We start from the raw sequence: 18000 nt of genomic DNA, 5'->3' as shown, positions 1-18000 counted from the left end.
TTACTTAAGAGCTGTGTTCTTATCATATATTTTTTGTCCTTGAACAGATTTTTTTTTTTGACTGGAGAAAAAAAATTAAAGTTTACTCTTTTTACACAATGATTTATTCCACATTTGTAATTTTCAGGCACATTTTTTCATTTGGATTCTACCTACTGCTTGAATGTCTTTGGTTTTCATTAATTATCACTCATTTTGTCTCTGTATCTGGAAGTCAAAGTTATGGAATTCACTTCCATTACTTTTAAAATTAGGCAAGCATGAATGCTTAACCTCTAAAACAATATTAATTCTCAGGTGGATTGTGTTTCTACTAATAAACATTTTTAAGTCCTTAATCACTAGAATCACACAGTTCTGCATATCTAAAATCAGTTATTAGCAGTAGATTTAGAAGTTGGCTTGCAAGAAAATGTATCTTCTTTACAGTGTCCATCTGCTTATTACGTTTCAGCACTGAACAGGAAGTAATATTTCCTGCCTCAGAAACCTTTGTTTCCTTTGTCTCTACAATGAGAGGAGAAAAAATAACAGTACTCTCCTTTTGACCTGCAAAAACTTCTCATTTTTTTTAAAGCACATTTATTTGTGATAAATGACCTCAGTAATACAATGCTGCTGAAGATAGTAATTGTAATATTAACAACATTTTATTGCAATGAATATTGCAGGGAATATATTTCTACGTCATCATACAATACGTAAATGCAGTTGTGAATGTGTGGTTAAATGTTTTAGAAGCTGAGATTGCATGGAAGAAAGCAGTGTTTGTAGCTAAATTATTATGTACTCTCCCTCTTTTAAGTTGTGATTTTATTCCAAAAATAAAATTCTGACAGTTGGTTTAATTAAGCTTGCTTATTTTGAAAGAGCAATGGCTTCAAGATGGGTGGGGATCATGTGCTGCTGCTTAAGGATGTGGTTTTCTTGGTGATTTAGCAGATAGTTCAACAGAATCAGGAAATCTTCCAGACTGTTCATATTTGTTTTTCAGTGTCTGACAGCAGTTCTTGCCTTTTTGTTGTTGCCAGCGATCACAAGGAACTGCTTTACTGTAGGTGAAAAAGTACAAGCCCAAATGGATTAAATTTTCATTTTACAGATATGAACTTGCTGTGAATTTTACTGTTACTATAGCTGATATTAAGAGCTCTTGAGTAATTAGTCACTTGGAAATAACTCACAAGGCCACTAGCCTTAATTTCGTGACTTCTGTGTCTGTTTTAAATGCAGTTTAGGCCAGGTTGGATGGGGCAGCCTGGTCTAGTGGGAGGTGTCCCTGCCCACAGTGAGACGCTTGGAACTAGATAATCTTTAAGTGTTCTTCCAACCCAGGCAATTTTATTATTCTCTGATACTTACTGTGTATTAGATTATGAGTTGTCTGTTTTTGAGTAGAGTTACTATATGAAGAGGCACTAGATACAGAGTTTCATGCTTGTGCATCCTATGATTATGGGAATTTTCATCTTTATATTAATTTGTAAATTATTTTTAAATTGAGAAAGGAATGCATGAACCATTGCAACATTTGTGCAACCTTTGATGAATGGCATGACATTACATATAAGGTAATTTTTGTATTGGTTTTGTATTTGCCAAGATCTTCATTTTTACTGGGTGTTCAGTGCTACAAGAGATGCACACATTTTAAAGAAATATCTCTCTAAACAGGTATTCTGCTTCAATTTACAGAATGAGAGATTAGCTGTAACTCTTAAAAGGCTTCTTGCAGTGTGGTGGAAATAATATTTTAGCAGCTGCATTGTAAAGAGAGGCAGAATAGGGTAGCGCAAAGTTTAAGAATGCTGTGTGCAGTATATTTCAACTGAAATTAATTGTGTTTATGATTTTTTTTTTTCTTTGCTGTAGTCGTGACATGGAGAATAAAGAAACCCTTAGGGGGTTGCAGAAGATGGATGACCGCCCAGAAGAGCGCATGATCAGGGAGAAACTCAAGGCAACATGTATGCCAGCCTGGAAGCATGAATGGCTGGAAAGAAGAAGCAGAAGAGGCCCTGTGGTAAGTGGCACTGATGGAAAGACAGTACCTGTGACAGCTACTACAAATAAAAATCAGTTAAATCTCTTTCTATTAGAAAGCTCTTTTCCGTACCAGTTTCTCAGGTGTTACTGCACCGCTCCCGTGTGTCGGCGCGCGGTGTTCCCAGGACAGCGTGGCCAGCTGTTCCGTCCCGCGGCCGTGCTGCTGCTCGGCGCCGTGAGCGCCGCGGCGCCGCTGCCCCCAGCGGCACGGCACCGCTGCCCCCAGCGGCACGGCTCTGTCCCCCAGCGGCACGGCTCTGTCCCCAGCGGCACGGCTCTGCCCCCCAGCGGCACGGCTCTGCCCCCAGCGGCACGGCTCTGCCCCCCAGCGGCACGGCACCGCTGCCCCCAGCGGCACGGCTCTGTCCCCAGCGGCACAGCACCGCTGCCCCCAGCGGCACGGCTCTGTCCCCAGCGGCACAGCACCGCTGCCCCCAGCGGCACGGCTCTGTCCCCCAGCGGCACAGCACCGCTGTCCCCCAGCGGCACGGCTCTGTCCCCCAGCGGCACGGCTCTGTCCCCAGCGGCACGGCTCTGCCCCCCAGCGGCACTGCTGCCCCCCAGCGGCACGGCTCTGCCCCCCAGCGGCACGGCTCTGCCCCCCAGCGGCACGGCTCTGCTGTCCCCAGCGGCACGGCTCTGTCCCCCAGCGGCACGGCTCTGCTGCCCCCAGCGGCACGGCTCTGCCCCCCAGCGGCACGGCTCTGCCCCCCAGCGGCACTGCTGCCCCCCAGCGGCACGGCTCTGTCCCCAGCGGCACGGCTCTGCTGTCCCCAGCGGCACGGCTCTGCTGTCCCCAGCGGCACGGCTCTGCCCCCCAGCGGCACGGCTCTGCTGTCCCCAGCGGCACGGCTCTGCCCCCCAGCGGCACGGCTCTGCCCCCAGCGGCACAGCTCTGCCCCCAGCGGCACGGCTCTGTCCCCAGCGGCACGGCTCTGTCCCCCAGCGGCACAGCACCGCTGTCCCCCAGCGGCACGGCTCTGTCCCCCAGCGGCACGGCTCTGTCCCCAGCGGCACGGCTCTGCCCCCCAGCGGCACTGCTGCCCCCAGCGGCACGGCGCTGCCCCCAGCGGCACGGCTCTGCCCCCCAGCGGCACGGCTCTGCCCCCCAGCGGCACGGCTCTGTCCCCAGTGGCACGGCACCGCTGCCCGCCGGGCAAACCCGAGCCCGGCGGCGCTCAGCCGGCTCAGCTCCATCAGGTCTGCACGGCAGGTTCCATTAGCCCTTTGGGCACTGCCTTCGCATAGGTGCCTTGGAACTGCTGTAAAAAGCAGGTAGATCAAAGAAACGCAGGTAGATCAAACCTGAAATATTGTAAGATTATTCCAATTCTATTAGGTGTAATGCTGGTTAATTACAAGCCATTTCTTACCTATGAACATAGTTGCAATTGTTGATGTGACTCCCATGTACCACTGTTGTAAAGTTAAGGTCATCTGATGCTGTAGGCCGGTGTTTGGGAACAGCTTTTCTGGAACAGAAATAAGAAGGTTCTGTTGGTTCTGTTGTGAGAAATAATGTTGAAAATACTTAAAAGTGCACCAAACCCCATTGCCTCAAAGGGTTAAATAGCACAGTTTTAACTTTAAAAATGTAAATGCTTTTCAGTTCCTGAGTAGCTTGAAATTATTTCCTTGCGCAGCCAACTTCCCTTGAGGTTTGTGGGTGTGTCAATACAACATTTAGTACTCCAGATTCTCAGTTACTATTATTTGGCATTTTGATGTTTTCAAGCACAAGTAGTTTGTCCATAGGTACATGATTTGCGTTTTGATCTTCCAGGCAAGGAGAGGCATTACTGCTTTGATATTACTGAATTAATTGGTAGGAGGGGGAAGAGGGTTTTCACTGACTGCTCTTTTTTTATCCTGTTCACTTTTGTAACTGGACACTGAGTCTAGATATCTTTTATTACCCTGAGGAGGGAAAGCTCCTTTCAGTTTTTGTCTTAAAGAGACCTCTGGAACTTTCTAGGAGAGACCTGCTCTGTTTGTCTGAGTTGTTGTTTGGAACTTCGTTCCAGTATTGAGTCAAGTCTCTGAGACTTTGAGAAATTAAGAACTAAAACGAAATCTTCCCAATGTGACTATTTTTAATTCGATTCTCAGGGGTGTTATTCTTCTATGTGTTATGTAGGTCTGACTGGCAGAAAGATGAAAGTTGTCTTGAAATATTCCAATTCTTAAAGTCAAAATATAGTGTTGATGCAACAAAGTACTATTGTGTATGTACTTCCTTTGCTTGAGCACTCCCTCTATCTACATTGTGCAGCACCATGCATAGTGGTTAGCTCAGATTCCAGATGTGGTGTAGCTATTTTGCTCATATGGCAGACAGAAAACCTGGGTGTGGTATTTACAAAGAATGGCACACCTAATTTTCCTGGATTACCTCCATGTTTGAAGTCTTTATTTTGGAAAATTGTTGTGTTAAAGGAAGAGTAGCCCTAGTATTTTTCAGCTGGTACCATGTGGAATGCATGGATCCAGTACTATAGCTCTTAATAAGCACAGTACCTGTAGAGAAGAAAATTCTTGTGGCTTCTACTGTCCAGATGGGGAAACAGTATTTTTTGAGGTATCATGAGTGGTATTTACAGGAGTACTTTGAGAATCAATAGCTGCCACAACTAATGTAAGCTGCACAGACCGGAAGAAAGGTTCTTGCTTTTGTATTGCATATAGATCAGTAAGCTAATCCCTCTCAAATGTTAGTAATATGGCCTAAGAAGTATTTAGATATCTGCATAATGGCTGAATTACAACAAAAGAATTATTGATTAATTTGCTTTGCTTTAATGTGAAATTACTAATTAATAATTTTAACATGTGATTTAATTCCTGCAAGGTGGTGAAACCTATCCTTGGAAAAGTAGATGGATCAGAAATGAATAAAACCTGTCTAGATCCTCAAGCTGAAGGACATAACACTGCTTCTTCACCTACGCAAAAAGGAAGACGAAGTCCTTCTCCTAGCAGCTCCTCTTCATCATCTACTAGGACAGTTAAATCTGAATCACCAGGTGTTAGAAGAAAAAGGGTGTCTCCAGTGCCTGTAAGTTGCAAGCTGTGATGTAATTTTCAATTTGGCTGTATTCTTCAGTCTTTTGCTTATAGGGCAAGTTGGTCCTCCCTCTTTAAAGCAAGATGCTGATATAAAGAGGTTGTTGCAGGATATCATTTAGGTGACATACACATCTCATGTGGTATTCCTCATGTGTTTTCTTTTTCCTTCAGTCCTGCTTTCATTTGTTATTGCTCGGAAATAAATGAAGAAAAATAGGTACTCAGTCATGAATACATGTATGTTCTCTTAGCTTGATTAGCAGGAAGAAGTGCTGGTAGATTTTTTTGTTGTTTTTATTTTTTGGTTTGTTTTTTTTTTTTGGTTTGGTTTTTTTGTTTGTTTGGTTTGGATTTATTTGGTTGGTTGGTGGGGTTTTTTTCTTCTCTTTTTAAAAGTTTTTTTAATAACTGTAGTCAGTTTCTCCTGCCTCTCAGTTCTCTGGGCAGGTATATTCCATTAAGGATAGGACTGTGGATGAAAGAAAATTCTTGTAGAAAAGTCTTATGCTCTATTTCAGAACTTACCTTTAGGTACAGATTAGGGGAGGCATCCATTGTTAGAAGTCTAAAGTTATTACCACTACATTCTAGAGAGCATCTAGAATATAATGTTTTGAGCAAGAGTAACTGGCAAACTAAAGAAGATAAGGAGTATATTTTGAGCAATAATATCTAACATTCTGGCTTGTAAAAATGCTCATCAACAGTTAAATTCACTGTGCAATTCACAGTGCAATTAGAAGATAAATAAGACCTAATTGGTTTTATTTTCCCATTGTTCTAAACAAATTTCTGCAGTATCACTGAAAATATGTACTGCCATTCTTCTGAACTAGAGACAAGTATCAGAAGTTACAGCTCAGCAGCACTGGTCCTTTCCTCATGACAAGAGAAATTGAAAGGTTAAAAAAAGGAAAACAACCATATTTAAATTTGGTTGGGGTTTTTGTTTTATATTAACTTTTCACATTAAAAACCTTAAAAGTCCAGTTTATATTTTACTTATATGATGGACTGTGAATTCATTATTATTTTCATCCTAACATGGAATTAGTGCATACAACTAAAAGCAGAAGATCTGAAACAGAATGGAACCATTAGCGCATCTCATAATCTTAGAAATGAGAAGAATTTAAATGAAAACAATCTTACTAAAATGTTTGGGCCTTTGATTCTGGTTATGGGGAAACAATATTAAAAAAAACCCAAAGCATCTTCATCTAAAGTTGCTTACATGGTGGAAAGGGGAAAAAACTGTACATTTTTTTCTTTTCTTTGGAATTTTCTTAAACTTTTGATCTTTGTTGAACTTATATTCCCTTTTTAAAACTATAGTCATAGCATTTTTTCATTCATGAAATATATTAGTGTTACAGCTATATAGAATAATCTCCTTTATCCAGTAATAAGTCCCTGATTATCTTCTGATTGAATTATACTTGATAATTCAGTACTAATATGGTAAGGCAACCAATGACAACATGAAAATAAGAAGCAATTTGAAAGACTCCTTTTGTGTCCCAGTTTCAGACAAATTTCAGCTGCAGAATTTCAGTTTTCTTCTGCCCTTGACTACTGGGCATGGGAGAAAAGTAATCCTTTTAAATCATATAGTCAAAGAGATTATAGCAGTTCCAGGTTTTGGGGACTCTTATTCTAAATAAATATATAAACCATATTTATAATATGGTTTATATATTTATTTAGAATAATAATATAAATCTTATTATAAATAAATAAATAAGCTGAACCTATTTAAACATTTTTCTGTCCTTTGAATGCTCATGATGGAGGCCCTTCTGTAGTTTCAGAGCGGACGGATAACACCACCTCGACGAGCCCCATCTCCAGATGGCTTCTCTCCGTACAGCCCTGAGGAGACAAATCGCCGTGTCAACAAAGTGATGCGAGCCAGGCTGTACTTGCTGCAGCAGATAGGACCCAACTCGTTCCTAATTGGAGGCGACAGCCCTGATAATAAATACAGAGTGTTTATTGGGCCTCAGGTAGGGAACATTTTTGTCTGGTCTGTAGCTTTTATCAATTCATAGTTAATCTCGCAAAACTGTTCAAAGCCAGATTAGTTCAATTGGTGATCACTGTTCTATAAAGTAATGTTTAAAAGTTCTAATCTGTACTCATGTAATACCAAAATCAGTTTGCAATTTGGAAATTACATTTATCTACAGTTTCTCTTTTTTAAAAGAAAAAAAGACTCATTCCTAGAAGTGGCTCTGAATTGTATGTCTTACATATTCTTGGCTAAAATTTGGTCACTTAATTCCTCTATTCATGGAATGTGTATAAATGACAAACACATAGTGTGATAATTTCATTCATACCCATAATGAGATCCTTTTCATAGGCTTTCTTGGTACTAATGCAATGTAGTATTGGGACACATCCAGGTTGGGTGAACAGAAGTTTCTCATTTAAGTTTGATTGATGTCATGTTGTGACAGCATACTTCCCATATGAAGCATAAAAATAGCTTCAGTTGATTAAAAAAAAGCGGGGGGGGGGGGGGGGGGAAAGAAATTGAAAACTGGTGTTGTAATTTTATGCATTCATGTATGCATTTCTGAGTAATATGTTAGGAATTCTCTTTTTTTGTAAGGCAATGCTACAGAACATTTATGCCTTTCTATGAAATACTTATTTTTGTTGAGGGTTGGGTATATTCTATGATACACTTAAATGTGGAAAAAATTCCAGGTCACTAAAACCTTAGGATATACTTTTCTTTACAGACTTGTAGCTGTGGCCGTGGGACGTTTTGTATTCATCTGCTGTTTGTTATGCTGAGGGTCTTTCAGCTTGAACCCTCTGACCCAATGCTCTGGAGGAAGACACTGAAGAACTTTGAGGTAATCAACTTCTAATTGATGTAATGATAGTCTAGAATACACTCCATAATGTCTTTAGGTCACTATCTTAAACCTGCTGAAAACTGTTGGATTTAAAAGCAACAAGAATATATGTTTATAATTATATCTTTAATTCAGTATCAGGAGTTCTGTAAGTGGAAAAAAAAATACCTGTGAATATAAGACATAACTGCATAAATAACAGAGAGCTGTAGTTTGATGAAGGGATTTTCTATTAAAATTTATAGCTCTGTCTCACTGATTTGCTAAAAGGAAGAAAAAATGTGGGTATTTTTAAGTAATTATGTATATACTTGAAGCTGGTATTTATTTTCAATAAGCAGATAAGTTTTTGGTGTAAAATGTTTCTTGTGATCTTTTTAGTAGTAAGACTTCTGAAATTGTTGCTGCAACTGCTAATGCATTATTGTGAAGGTGAATAGATTTTTCCTGTTAGCGGTAGTTTACACTTCAGTAATATGACTTCTGATTACAAAATATTCATAGCATAAATAAGACTGTTGCTATCTTTTTCTGATGTTAGGTTGAGAGTTTGTTCCAGAAATATCACAGTAGGCGTAGCTCGAGGATCAAAGCTCCATCTCGTAACACCATCCAGAAGTTTGTCTCACGCATGTCAAATTCTCATACATTGTCATCATCTAGTACTTCTACATCTAGTTCAGAAAACAGGTTAGTATTTTTAAAAGGAATTACAAGCTTTATTCTGTAGTTTCAGAATCACCTACATTCTTTTTGTTCAAAGCTGCTTTCATTTCAAGCCACGTTAAGTCTCTGCATTTGCAAGCAGTCAAGTCAAGCATCCATTAGTCACTGTGGTGCCAAGTGGGCATATTTGTTTTGTAACTTCTGTTTGGAAAATGTTTAGTAGAATTGTGAAAATAATTTTTTTTACCTTATATGAATTTTGTGCAACAAACTTTTGAGATCTTGAGTGCAAGACTAAAGCATACATCAGCTTCGGAAGCCTATTGTGTGCATCGTTTTTTAATACAGCACTTGTGCAAATGTTAGCAAAAGAATAAACATGATTTTCTTTGTCTCCTGTCCTGCTTTGGAGAAAAGCTTGTGCCTCTGACAATACAATGAAAAATGCTTATGCACTCTATATAAACACATACATAAAAAACAGAAGCAAGCATATGTTTTTAAAACTACTTAATTAAAAATGGTTGATTAAATTATTTTGAGATAGCTACTAACATAATAGTTATGCCTTATCTATGAATTGATGCCTTGTCTATGAATTTCCAGTGATGTGTTATTCTTTCATATTTTTTTCCCTGCTGCTTTTACTTGAGTTTTTTTGTATATCCTTTTCCATGATTTTGAAAAGATACTGAATATTTTTTTAAACAAATAATTTGTGCTTGCATTATTTAGTGGGTAAACTGTACTTTGTTTAAAGAGATCAGAGGGCAAACCCTAATTGAGGCTTTGTTTTGTGTGAAGTGGAATCTAACTTAAGGAGGACCTTGATATGTTACTTTGTGATAATGAGCATATATTAAGATGAATAGATTCAGACAGGTTTATAATTCTGATATACAGACTGTGACCTCAATCTCACTTCATCTTTTACTTATTTTTCCAAACTGTGTCTCTGTAAATAAGTTGCATAAACAAAGTTGTTAAATACATAATTACTCTGGAACTACTTACCTGGCAAGCCAGTTTCTTTTATGTTGATACTTTGTGTAGGAATTTTTTTTTTCCACAGGATTGTGAACTTTGCTGCATTAGTTATCACTTCTTACAGGATGAAAGATTTTCAGTTGTTTGCCAGTACACTTGGTGCAATACTGATTCAATGAGAGAAGCTACTGTTCTGTCCAAGTCTAAATTAGTATGCTATAGGTATTGAAGAACACTTGAGTATCAGATTCATTTGAGATAGAAGTTTACTCAGTTCTGATAGTTCCTATGACTTGCAGTTATGTTTTGCTTACTGGCAATTTGTCAAAAATAAGTTTGTATATGTACACACACGTGTGGAGAATATTTTTCATTGTAAGCTTACCTTTGTGGATCTTTTCAAGGAATAAATAGCTTTGCAAACATTTGTGGAGAAATAGAAAAGAATACATGTGTATAAATATAATGCATGTACAAGTTAATTTTATTTTAAAAATATATCATTGAACAAATGCAGGATGTCTGCAAAGTTTTAGATGCACACCAACTATAATTTAAATTTTTTGCAATGAGTAATTAGAGTTTTGCACATTTAAACAGTATTGCAGAAGATTATAAACCTGTGTTTTTTATTGCATGTTTAAATTTAGAATAATTTTTTGGGTAATTCTCTGGTTATCCATTTAAAAATTAAAGTAGAGAAAAATAAAATAGAAATAGCCAACAAGGGAAAATAGGAATTTTTAAAAATATCTCTGTATGACATGTATGCTAGTGTGTATGTGACTCTATTCCATCAGTTTCTGTTAGTGACAGAAAATTCTTGAGTAGCTGTTTACTTTTTGAGTTTTACTATGCTCATCAAAGAGTATTTGCATTTTCTTGTAAAGGGCTTAAGACTACCTTGTGACTTCATACTTTGAAAGGAATGTGATGAAAAAGAACGTGGATAGTTTTCAAAATATAAAAATTCCTTCATTTTCTAAACCCAAATGATAAACTAAAAAGTGAAGCTTGGTTTGTTTCAAGAAGTCTTAGGAAAAAAAATGTTAACTGCCCAAAGCTAGGCCTTTCAATCTCTTAATTGGTATCTGACCTAGTTTGTAAAGATGTCATGTGTTTTGTGACTTTCCCTTTCACTTTAACAAAGTGTTGTCTGTACTCAGTGCTTCTAAAATCTGGTTGCTTACTTATTCAGACCAAGGTTTAGGAGAATGATTCATTAATAGCCTATAGTTGTCCAGAAGTGACTGTTCCAAACTCGAAGTTAATCTTTTTTCACTGTTGAAGCCTCTTCTGAATTCTGATATGCCTATTCTACAATCACAAATGTCTCTTTTTATAGTATGAAGGATGAAGAAGAACAGATGTGCCCCATTTGTTTGTTAGGCATGCTGGATGAAGAGAGTCTCACTGTGTGTGAAGATGGCTGCAGAAACAAATTACACCACCACTGCATGTCAATATGTATGTTATCTTTGTTTTGTCAAGTTCTGGTGACTAAATCTGCAAAAGTATTATAGCTTAGCATGGTTTTGAGTTGTATGTTTTATGTTCAATAAAAAACCCCAGAAATCTGCTAGTAAATGATGACTAGGTAACTCTGAAAATTTTGTATCATTTGGGTACTATTGATACACCTTATTTTATCAGTTATTCACAAATGGTGTTTGTAATTTGATGCTCTGACAGAGAAGTTACCTGCAGGTGTAGACGTTTAAGCCTGTCTTACCTGAGTGAAAGGACTATGTCTAATTAGAACAAGGTTAGGAACAGACTTTCAGCTCCCTGTACGTTGTCATTAGAATGCATGAAAGTCATATAAAGCTAGCAAGGGTGGTATAATGAATTATGATGTTTATATAATAAATCAATTAAAATATATGCATTTTTGCTGTTTGCATTATCAAATAAAATTTTCCTATATTTGAAGTACAAAAGGAGCTGAATTTCAGTTAATAAATTAAACTACTAATTGCAGTACTGAAGTGAAGCATTTCTTCATGCAGAAAAAATATGTTTAAGCACACATATTTTAATACTCAGGCTGTTGAAACTGACTCAGTTCAGAAGTATTAATTATGAAACTAATGTTCCTCATTAAAACTTAGAAGTAGTTGTGCCATCTTCTGGTTTTGTATACTATAAAACTTCAGTGCACATAATCCTGTTGCTGTATTCCAGGGGCAGAAGAATGCAGAAGAAACAGAGAGCCACTCATCTGTCCACTTTGTAGATCTAAATGGAGATCTCATGATTTCTATAGGTAAGGATTCAGTTTTGGTGCACAATAAACTATCTGTTTCTGGATCTTTAATTGATATTTCTGAATATGCTGCATTATTTACCTCAAATGTTTAATTTTTTAATCTGTGTTGTTCTTAATCTGTAGTCATGAATTGCCAAGCCCTGTGGATTCTTCTGTTCTCCGTGTGGTTCAACAACAATCTCAGCAGCAGTCTGCAGTTGGATCACAGAGAAGAACTCAAGATAGCAATTTTAACCTTACTCATTACGGAGTCCAGCAGATCCCTTCTACATATAAAGATTCAGCTGAGCCATGGATTCAGGTAGTTCTCTTTTGTGAAAGACCTAATAGCCTTTAGAGTGTAGAGGTGGGTTCAGCTGAACATGGGGCCACACACTTAAAAATGAGAACTTTTATTTCCTTTATTTCTGCCATTATTTTTGTCTGGTATAGTCAGACCTTGATTTCAGGACTGTTAATATCAGTATCTGGAAACCAATTTCATACTTAATAGTTAAAATTCACTTGACAGAGTTTTTACACAGCCAAAGTAAGCTGTAGCATATAATTTGATATTTTATTTCTATAACAGAATCTTTTTTAGGACCCTGTACCTTCAGACATATCTTTGCTGTCAGCCTTGATGATTTTTAAGTATAAATATCTTTCCTCTTTTTGATTGCTTACTTAAATTGCAGCATTATTCATTTTGACTCCTGTAATGTTGCTTTCTTCCTTGGCAGGTATTTGGGATGGAGCTAGTTGGCTGCTTGTTTTCTCGAAACTGGAATATACGAGAGATGGCACTCAGACGTCTTTCCCATGATGTTAGTGGTGCTCTATTACTGGCTAACGGTGAAAGCACTGGAAACTCTGGAAGCAGCAATGGAAACAACACAAGTGCTGGAGCTCTGGGAGCAGCTAGTGGGTCATCTCAGACCAGTATCTCAGGAGATGTGGTGGTAGAATCCTGCTGCAGTGTGCTGTCCATGGTCTGTGCTGACCCTGTCTACAAAGTGTATGTTGCTGCTTTAGTAAGTAGTTGTTTATTTGTTGTATTCTACTAATTTCACAGTTACTTCATTTTGTAAGAAGGAGTGAATGGGAGAAGATACATGAAATCAGGAATCCTAGCATTTGTTGAGCACCACTGGTGACTTTTAACTACACTTTGAAAATGAGGTGATGAAAATACTCATCATAAGTGAAAGGACATGATTTCACTGGCACTTGCCACAGTGCTAAATATTGACAATATTTGTATGTCTTTTCACTCTCAAAGAGGAGTTGACTAGTTCTAGCAGTGAATATGTAGTAAGCTATTTATCCTTTGAAAGTTTCACTGACATTTTGCAGACAATATATGTAGAACTGAATTTACAACTTTTTTATGCTTATTTACATCTCTTTAAAAAAATAAAAATAGTAGCTAGTTGGATTTCATATGTATTGTTTTTTTTTTCCTTTCTCTTAGAAAACTTTAAGAGCCATGCTAGTGTACACTCCCTGTCATACTTTGGCAGAGAGGACTAAACTACAGCGACTTCTCAAGCCAGTTGTGGAGACAATATTAATTAAATGTGCAGATGCTAACAGGTATGATGTCTCTTGAACTTAATTTTTGATTATTATTTAAATATCTTAAAGCTTCATTTGTTGCTATTCATGTGTAACTAGCTGATGTTAAAATAAATGTGTGGATTGTAAATATATTTTGCTAGCCTAACTGCTGCTGGCAGTCTTCTGGCTTGAAATATGTAGGTTTTGAAGGCAAGTAATTGTATACTTTGGTTTCGTAAGAGCTTTCTCCTGCCCCTCTGCCAAAGTAAAGGAAGATGTTATGTGCAGTTATGAACCCATCCCTTCTATCTCTGTTTTTATTGCTTTGGCCTATTTCTCATGACTCTCTTTAGAGCTATTAGCAAGTACTCCCTCAGTATTCTTCCTACTTCAGCAGAAGTTGTAACACGTCTTTGCCATGAAGTAGTAGCAGTAACATAACACTTCTGATTGGTAGTTCACAGTGTAATGGTAGGAGATAGCTATTTAGGGTGAACTGCCCTTGGCTTGAGTCTTCCTGTCCTAGGCTACCCTGTTTGTTCTTACAGGCCAACCATTTCTTCATACTGTAAACTAGATGCAGAACTCCACCAGCTTGAGTTTTGTCTCTCAAGGTTTAGTTTCTAAGTAGCATTTTTTTCTGAAACTGCAGCTAGAGATCCCCCAGCAGCAGTCTAGCAAGAGAATATCTAAAGGTAAAGTAGTAAATGAAATAGAATGTTTTTTATGCATTTGGCCACATTTTGCAAGAGAACAAGGCAATTTGGTGTTTTGTTTTGTACATTAGTGATAGATATTACATTTCTGGAAGCATCTTTGTAGAAATGTTACAACCACAGGTAAGCTTACAAAGAGTGGGTAGAAATTCACTGGAATAAGGTGGTGTGAAATAATTTCACACATAATTCCTAGGTGATGGTTTTTTTAAGTATATTGAATAGGATGTTTTTCCTTGAAAGCTTTTGTTAAAGGAGTTCTTTTTTTGGTTTTACTTTCTTACAGTCGAACAAGTCAACTTTCAGTCTCAACGCTATTGGAGATGTGTAAAGGTCAAGCAGGGGAGCTGGCAGTTGGGAGAGAAATACTTAAATCTGGTAATAACTCTTCATGTACAGTTAAATTATACAAGCAAATAATACTGGAATTTAACAAGTACAAGCACAGCAAACAGAACAGTATTCCTGTCAACAGTTTGGAAGGGGGCTAATTTGGGCAAACAACGAGTAATTCTGTATGATACAGTTCTGATTTTTGTGTAGACTCTGAATATAATACCTAATTTTCATTTTATCAACTTTTTTATAGGATCCATTGGTATTGGAGGTGTTGATTATGTCTTAAACTGCATTCATGGAAATGAAATAGAATCTAGCAACTGGCAAGCACTGCTGGGGCGACTTTGTCTAATAGACAGACTTCTGTTGGAATTTCCCAGTGAATTTTATCCCCACATTGTCTGTGGAGATATCTTGCAAGCTGATACCGTAGTTGACAGGTACTTTTTTGTGCTCTATGCAAATGTTACTCTTTGTAGTTGAATTTTTTGGTGATTTATTCATAAAAGAAGTAGTTGTTATAATTCCTGTAAACAAAATAACATGTATGCAAAGTGTGCTTGCTTTACAGAGTAAGTAGTTGTCTTTTTAAGAACTTCTGACCTGTGAAGCATTTTTGAAGCACCAGTGCAACAATAAATCTCCTTCATACTTCAGAACTGACAACTAAATGCATTATCTTGAAATGGCTTTTTTTATACTAGTTAACTAGAGTATGTCAGTTTATAAAAGACCTCTTTTCTTTTTTTAGGTATAAGAAACTTCTCTCCCTCTTAACTTTCGCCTTGCAGTCAATTGACAATTCCCACTCAATGGTTGGCAAGCTGTCACGGAGAATATTTTTGAGTGCAGCAAGAATGGTAGCAAGAGTGCCCCATATTTTTGTAAAGCTGTTAGATATGTTGAGTGTGACAAGCTCAACTCATTATGCAAGGATGCGTCGACGTCTGATGGCAATAGCAGATGAAATGGAAATTGCAGAAGCCATTCAGCTAGGCATGGAAGAAATGCACTCGGGGGAATGCCAACATGAAGAATTTTTACACCTACCTGTGCCAGATAACTCTCCAGAAACTACAGAAAATAATACTCCTAATAATACTGTCCAGTTATCAGGGAAGAGTGGGAAAGGTTTAAGTGACAGAAAACTGAGTGCCAGTCCAGATGACATTTCTGAGATGCTAGCTGGCCTTGCTATGGGACTTACTGTTTCATCAGTAACTACTGAGCAACCAAAACCAGCCATTCAAACAAAAGGAAAACCCCACAGTCAGTGTGTGAACTCTTCTCCCTCATCTAGTCATTCCCAGTCACTATTCCCAACACTTCTGTCTCCAACAAACCCGTCTGTACCAGCTGGCACTGTAACAGATGCCTCTAAACTCAGACCTCAGGGATTTGTTCCCTGCAAAATCCCCTCACCTTCTCCTCAAACACAGCGGAAACTTTCTCTCCAGTTTCAGCGAAACTGTTCTGAAAATAAAGAATCTGAGAAACTTTCTCCGGTTTTTACCCAAGCCAGGCCATTGCCATCCAGTCACGTACATAGGCCAAAGCCATCACGACCCACCCCAAGTGATGTGAACAAGCAAGGAGAGACCTTGAAAAGCAGTATGACACTTGACCTGAATGATATTTCACAGTGTGATGGCAATAGCAGTGCAGTTATACCAAGTGAAGAGACAGTGTTCACACCAGTAGATGAGAAGTCCCGGCTGGATGTTAATGCAGAGCTCAATTCCAGTATTGAGGACCTACTTGAGGCCTCCATGCCAACAAGTGATGGCACAGTTACATTCAAGTCTGAAGTTGCAGTTCTTTCTCCTGAGCGGGCAGAAAATGATGATACTTACAAAGATGATGTCAGTCATAATCAAAAATGCAAGGAAAAGATGGAAGCTGAAGAAGAGGAAGCTTTAGCTATTGCTATGGCAATGTCAGCATCCCAAGATGCTTTGCCAGTAATTCCCCAGCTACAGGTTGAAAATGGTGAAGATATCATAATCATTCAGCAGGATGTAAGTATGCGTATGAAAATCTAGGTTAATCTCAGCTGAGGGTCACTGAAATTATAAAGCAGTGCTGTTATATTTCAAAAATTATAGAAAACATGAAGGTGCTCAGTACCCTTTCATAGAAAATCAAATATAAATTTGAGGGTGCTAACAGAATCCTTCCATATTATTAACAATCTAGGGAAGGTGTTTGCAAGAGAACCATATCATATATCAACATTTAAAGCAACAAAAAAGAAAGCATAAAAACTGGGGAAAACAGGAAATAAACAAAAAATTTTAAGCAGGAGTAGAACTGTACTGAGTCCTAATGCTGATTTACGTTGAAGGCAATTGTACATTTGCAAACTAATTTTTGAAAGAAAGAATGGGAAAATATTTTCTCTTCCTATCTTGAGGGAAGATGAGAGATACTTTATTAGTCAGAAAAAAAAATACATATATATTTGCAAATAGACAAAGAGCACAAGAAATAATAATAGAAAAAAGGGGTGTTGTATTTGTGATCCTTTGCAATAACAACATGTAAAGCATAATATTGGGGAGATAAGTTAAATAGAAAAAAACCTGATTTTGGTTCTGTTTACTGTAGGTGCAAGGTAAAAACTTAACTAGTTGTGAGAAAAGGAATAGAAAAAAAAAGTTGTGCTCCTACTTGTGTCCTCTAATCTTGCCTTTCACCTTCACGTATTTACACAGAGCTAGCTCTGTTTCATGTAGTAGAATATGTGGGTTACAGAATACTCTGGTGCTCTCATCTCAGCTGAGACCTGTATAACAAGTAGTTCAAGGAAGTGTGAGGGAGAGAAGAGGCATATAAGCATGGATATTTTCTAACACTTTAGAATGTCCGTAGTTTAGATAAAGCATGTTAGTAAACTTGGAATTGATTTTGAATTTAATTTGCAGACACCGGAAACCCTGCCTGGACATACCAAAGCAAAACACCATTATAGAGAAGATGCAGAATGGCTTAAAGGTCAGCAAATTGGTCTTGGAGCTTTCTCTTCCTGTTACCAAGCTCAAGATGTGGGAACGGGGACACTAATGGCTGTAAAACAGGTAAATACTTCAGGAAAATACCTCATTTTCTTGTGTTTTCTCTTTCAGACCTCTTGTGTTCCTGCTTCTCCTACTCCCTGTGATGTGTTCTGACATAATACATAATTTAAAAAACCTTTATGTGCATTAAGTAGCTAAATATATACAAGCTTTCTCAATTCTTCTTAGAGTGAAAAGTCCTTTGTTCTGTGCCCATTTTCTTCCATGGTTCTTCATAGTGCGTTTTTGCTTCAGTCAAGTTCATAAAACGGTGGCTGAGTTAAGAATGGGACCCAGATAACTTGGTTCCAAATTAATGCCCTATTTATAAGATTCCTCTTTAAGATTATTTCTGCTCACTTGTCAAGGATATTTTTCCTATAACTTTAAATGGAGGAAATATAGTTTAATAATTGTTTCCTCTGATTCGACTTTGCTAACTAACT

At 38.0% G+C, this 18000-nt stretch overlaps 1 protein-coding gene across 3 annotated transcripts in view; it reads left to right on the top strand.

Annotated features, from left to right (window-relative positions):
• MAP3K1 (mitogen-activated protein kinase kinase kinase 1) overlaps positions 1-18000 on the top strand; it is a 58318-nt gene that overhangs the window by 32103 nt on the left and 8215 nt on the right. For all 3 annotated transcript variants that reach the window (XM_021534326.3, XM_021534325.3, XM_077790126.1), the window contains exons 2-15: positions 1873-2023; positions 4895-5101; positions 6918-7118; positions 7863-7979; positions 8524-8672; positions 10981-11102; positions 11820-11901; positions 12028-12205; positions 12627-12917; positions 13358-13479; positions 14446-14537; positions 14749-14938; positions 15250-16516; positions 17423-17575. In XM_021534326.3, coding sequence (XP_021390001.2) covers positions 1880-2023; positions 4895-5101; positions 6918-7118; positions 7863-7979; positions 8524-8672; positions 10981-11102; positions 11820-11901; positions 12028-12205; positions 12627-12917; positions 13358-13479; positions 14446-14537; positions 14749-14938; positions 15250-16516; positions 17423-17575 — 3315 coding nt within the window. In that variant the 5' untranslated portion in view covers positions 1873-1879. The remainder of the gene's footprint in view (positions 1-1872; positions 2024-4894; positions 5102-6917; positions 7119-7862; positions 7980-8523; positions 8673-10980; positions 11103-11819; positions 11902-12027; positions 12206-12626; positions 12918-13357; positions 13480-14445; positions 14538-14748; positions 14939-15249; positions 16517-17422; positions 17576-18000) is intronic.

The sequence above is a fragment of the Lonchura striata genome, chromosome Z, assembly GCF_046129695.1.
Source record: "Lonchura striata isolate bLonStr1 chromosome Z, bLonStr1.mat, whole genome shotgun sequence".
NCBI classification, from domain to species: Eukaryota; Metazoa; Chordata; class Aves; order Passeriformes; family Estrildidae; genus Lonchura; species Lonchura striata.
The sequence above is the reverse complement of the archived record's forward strand: the minus strand, read 5'-3'. Positions and strand labels throughout refer to the sequence as shown.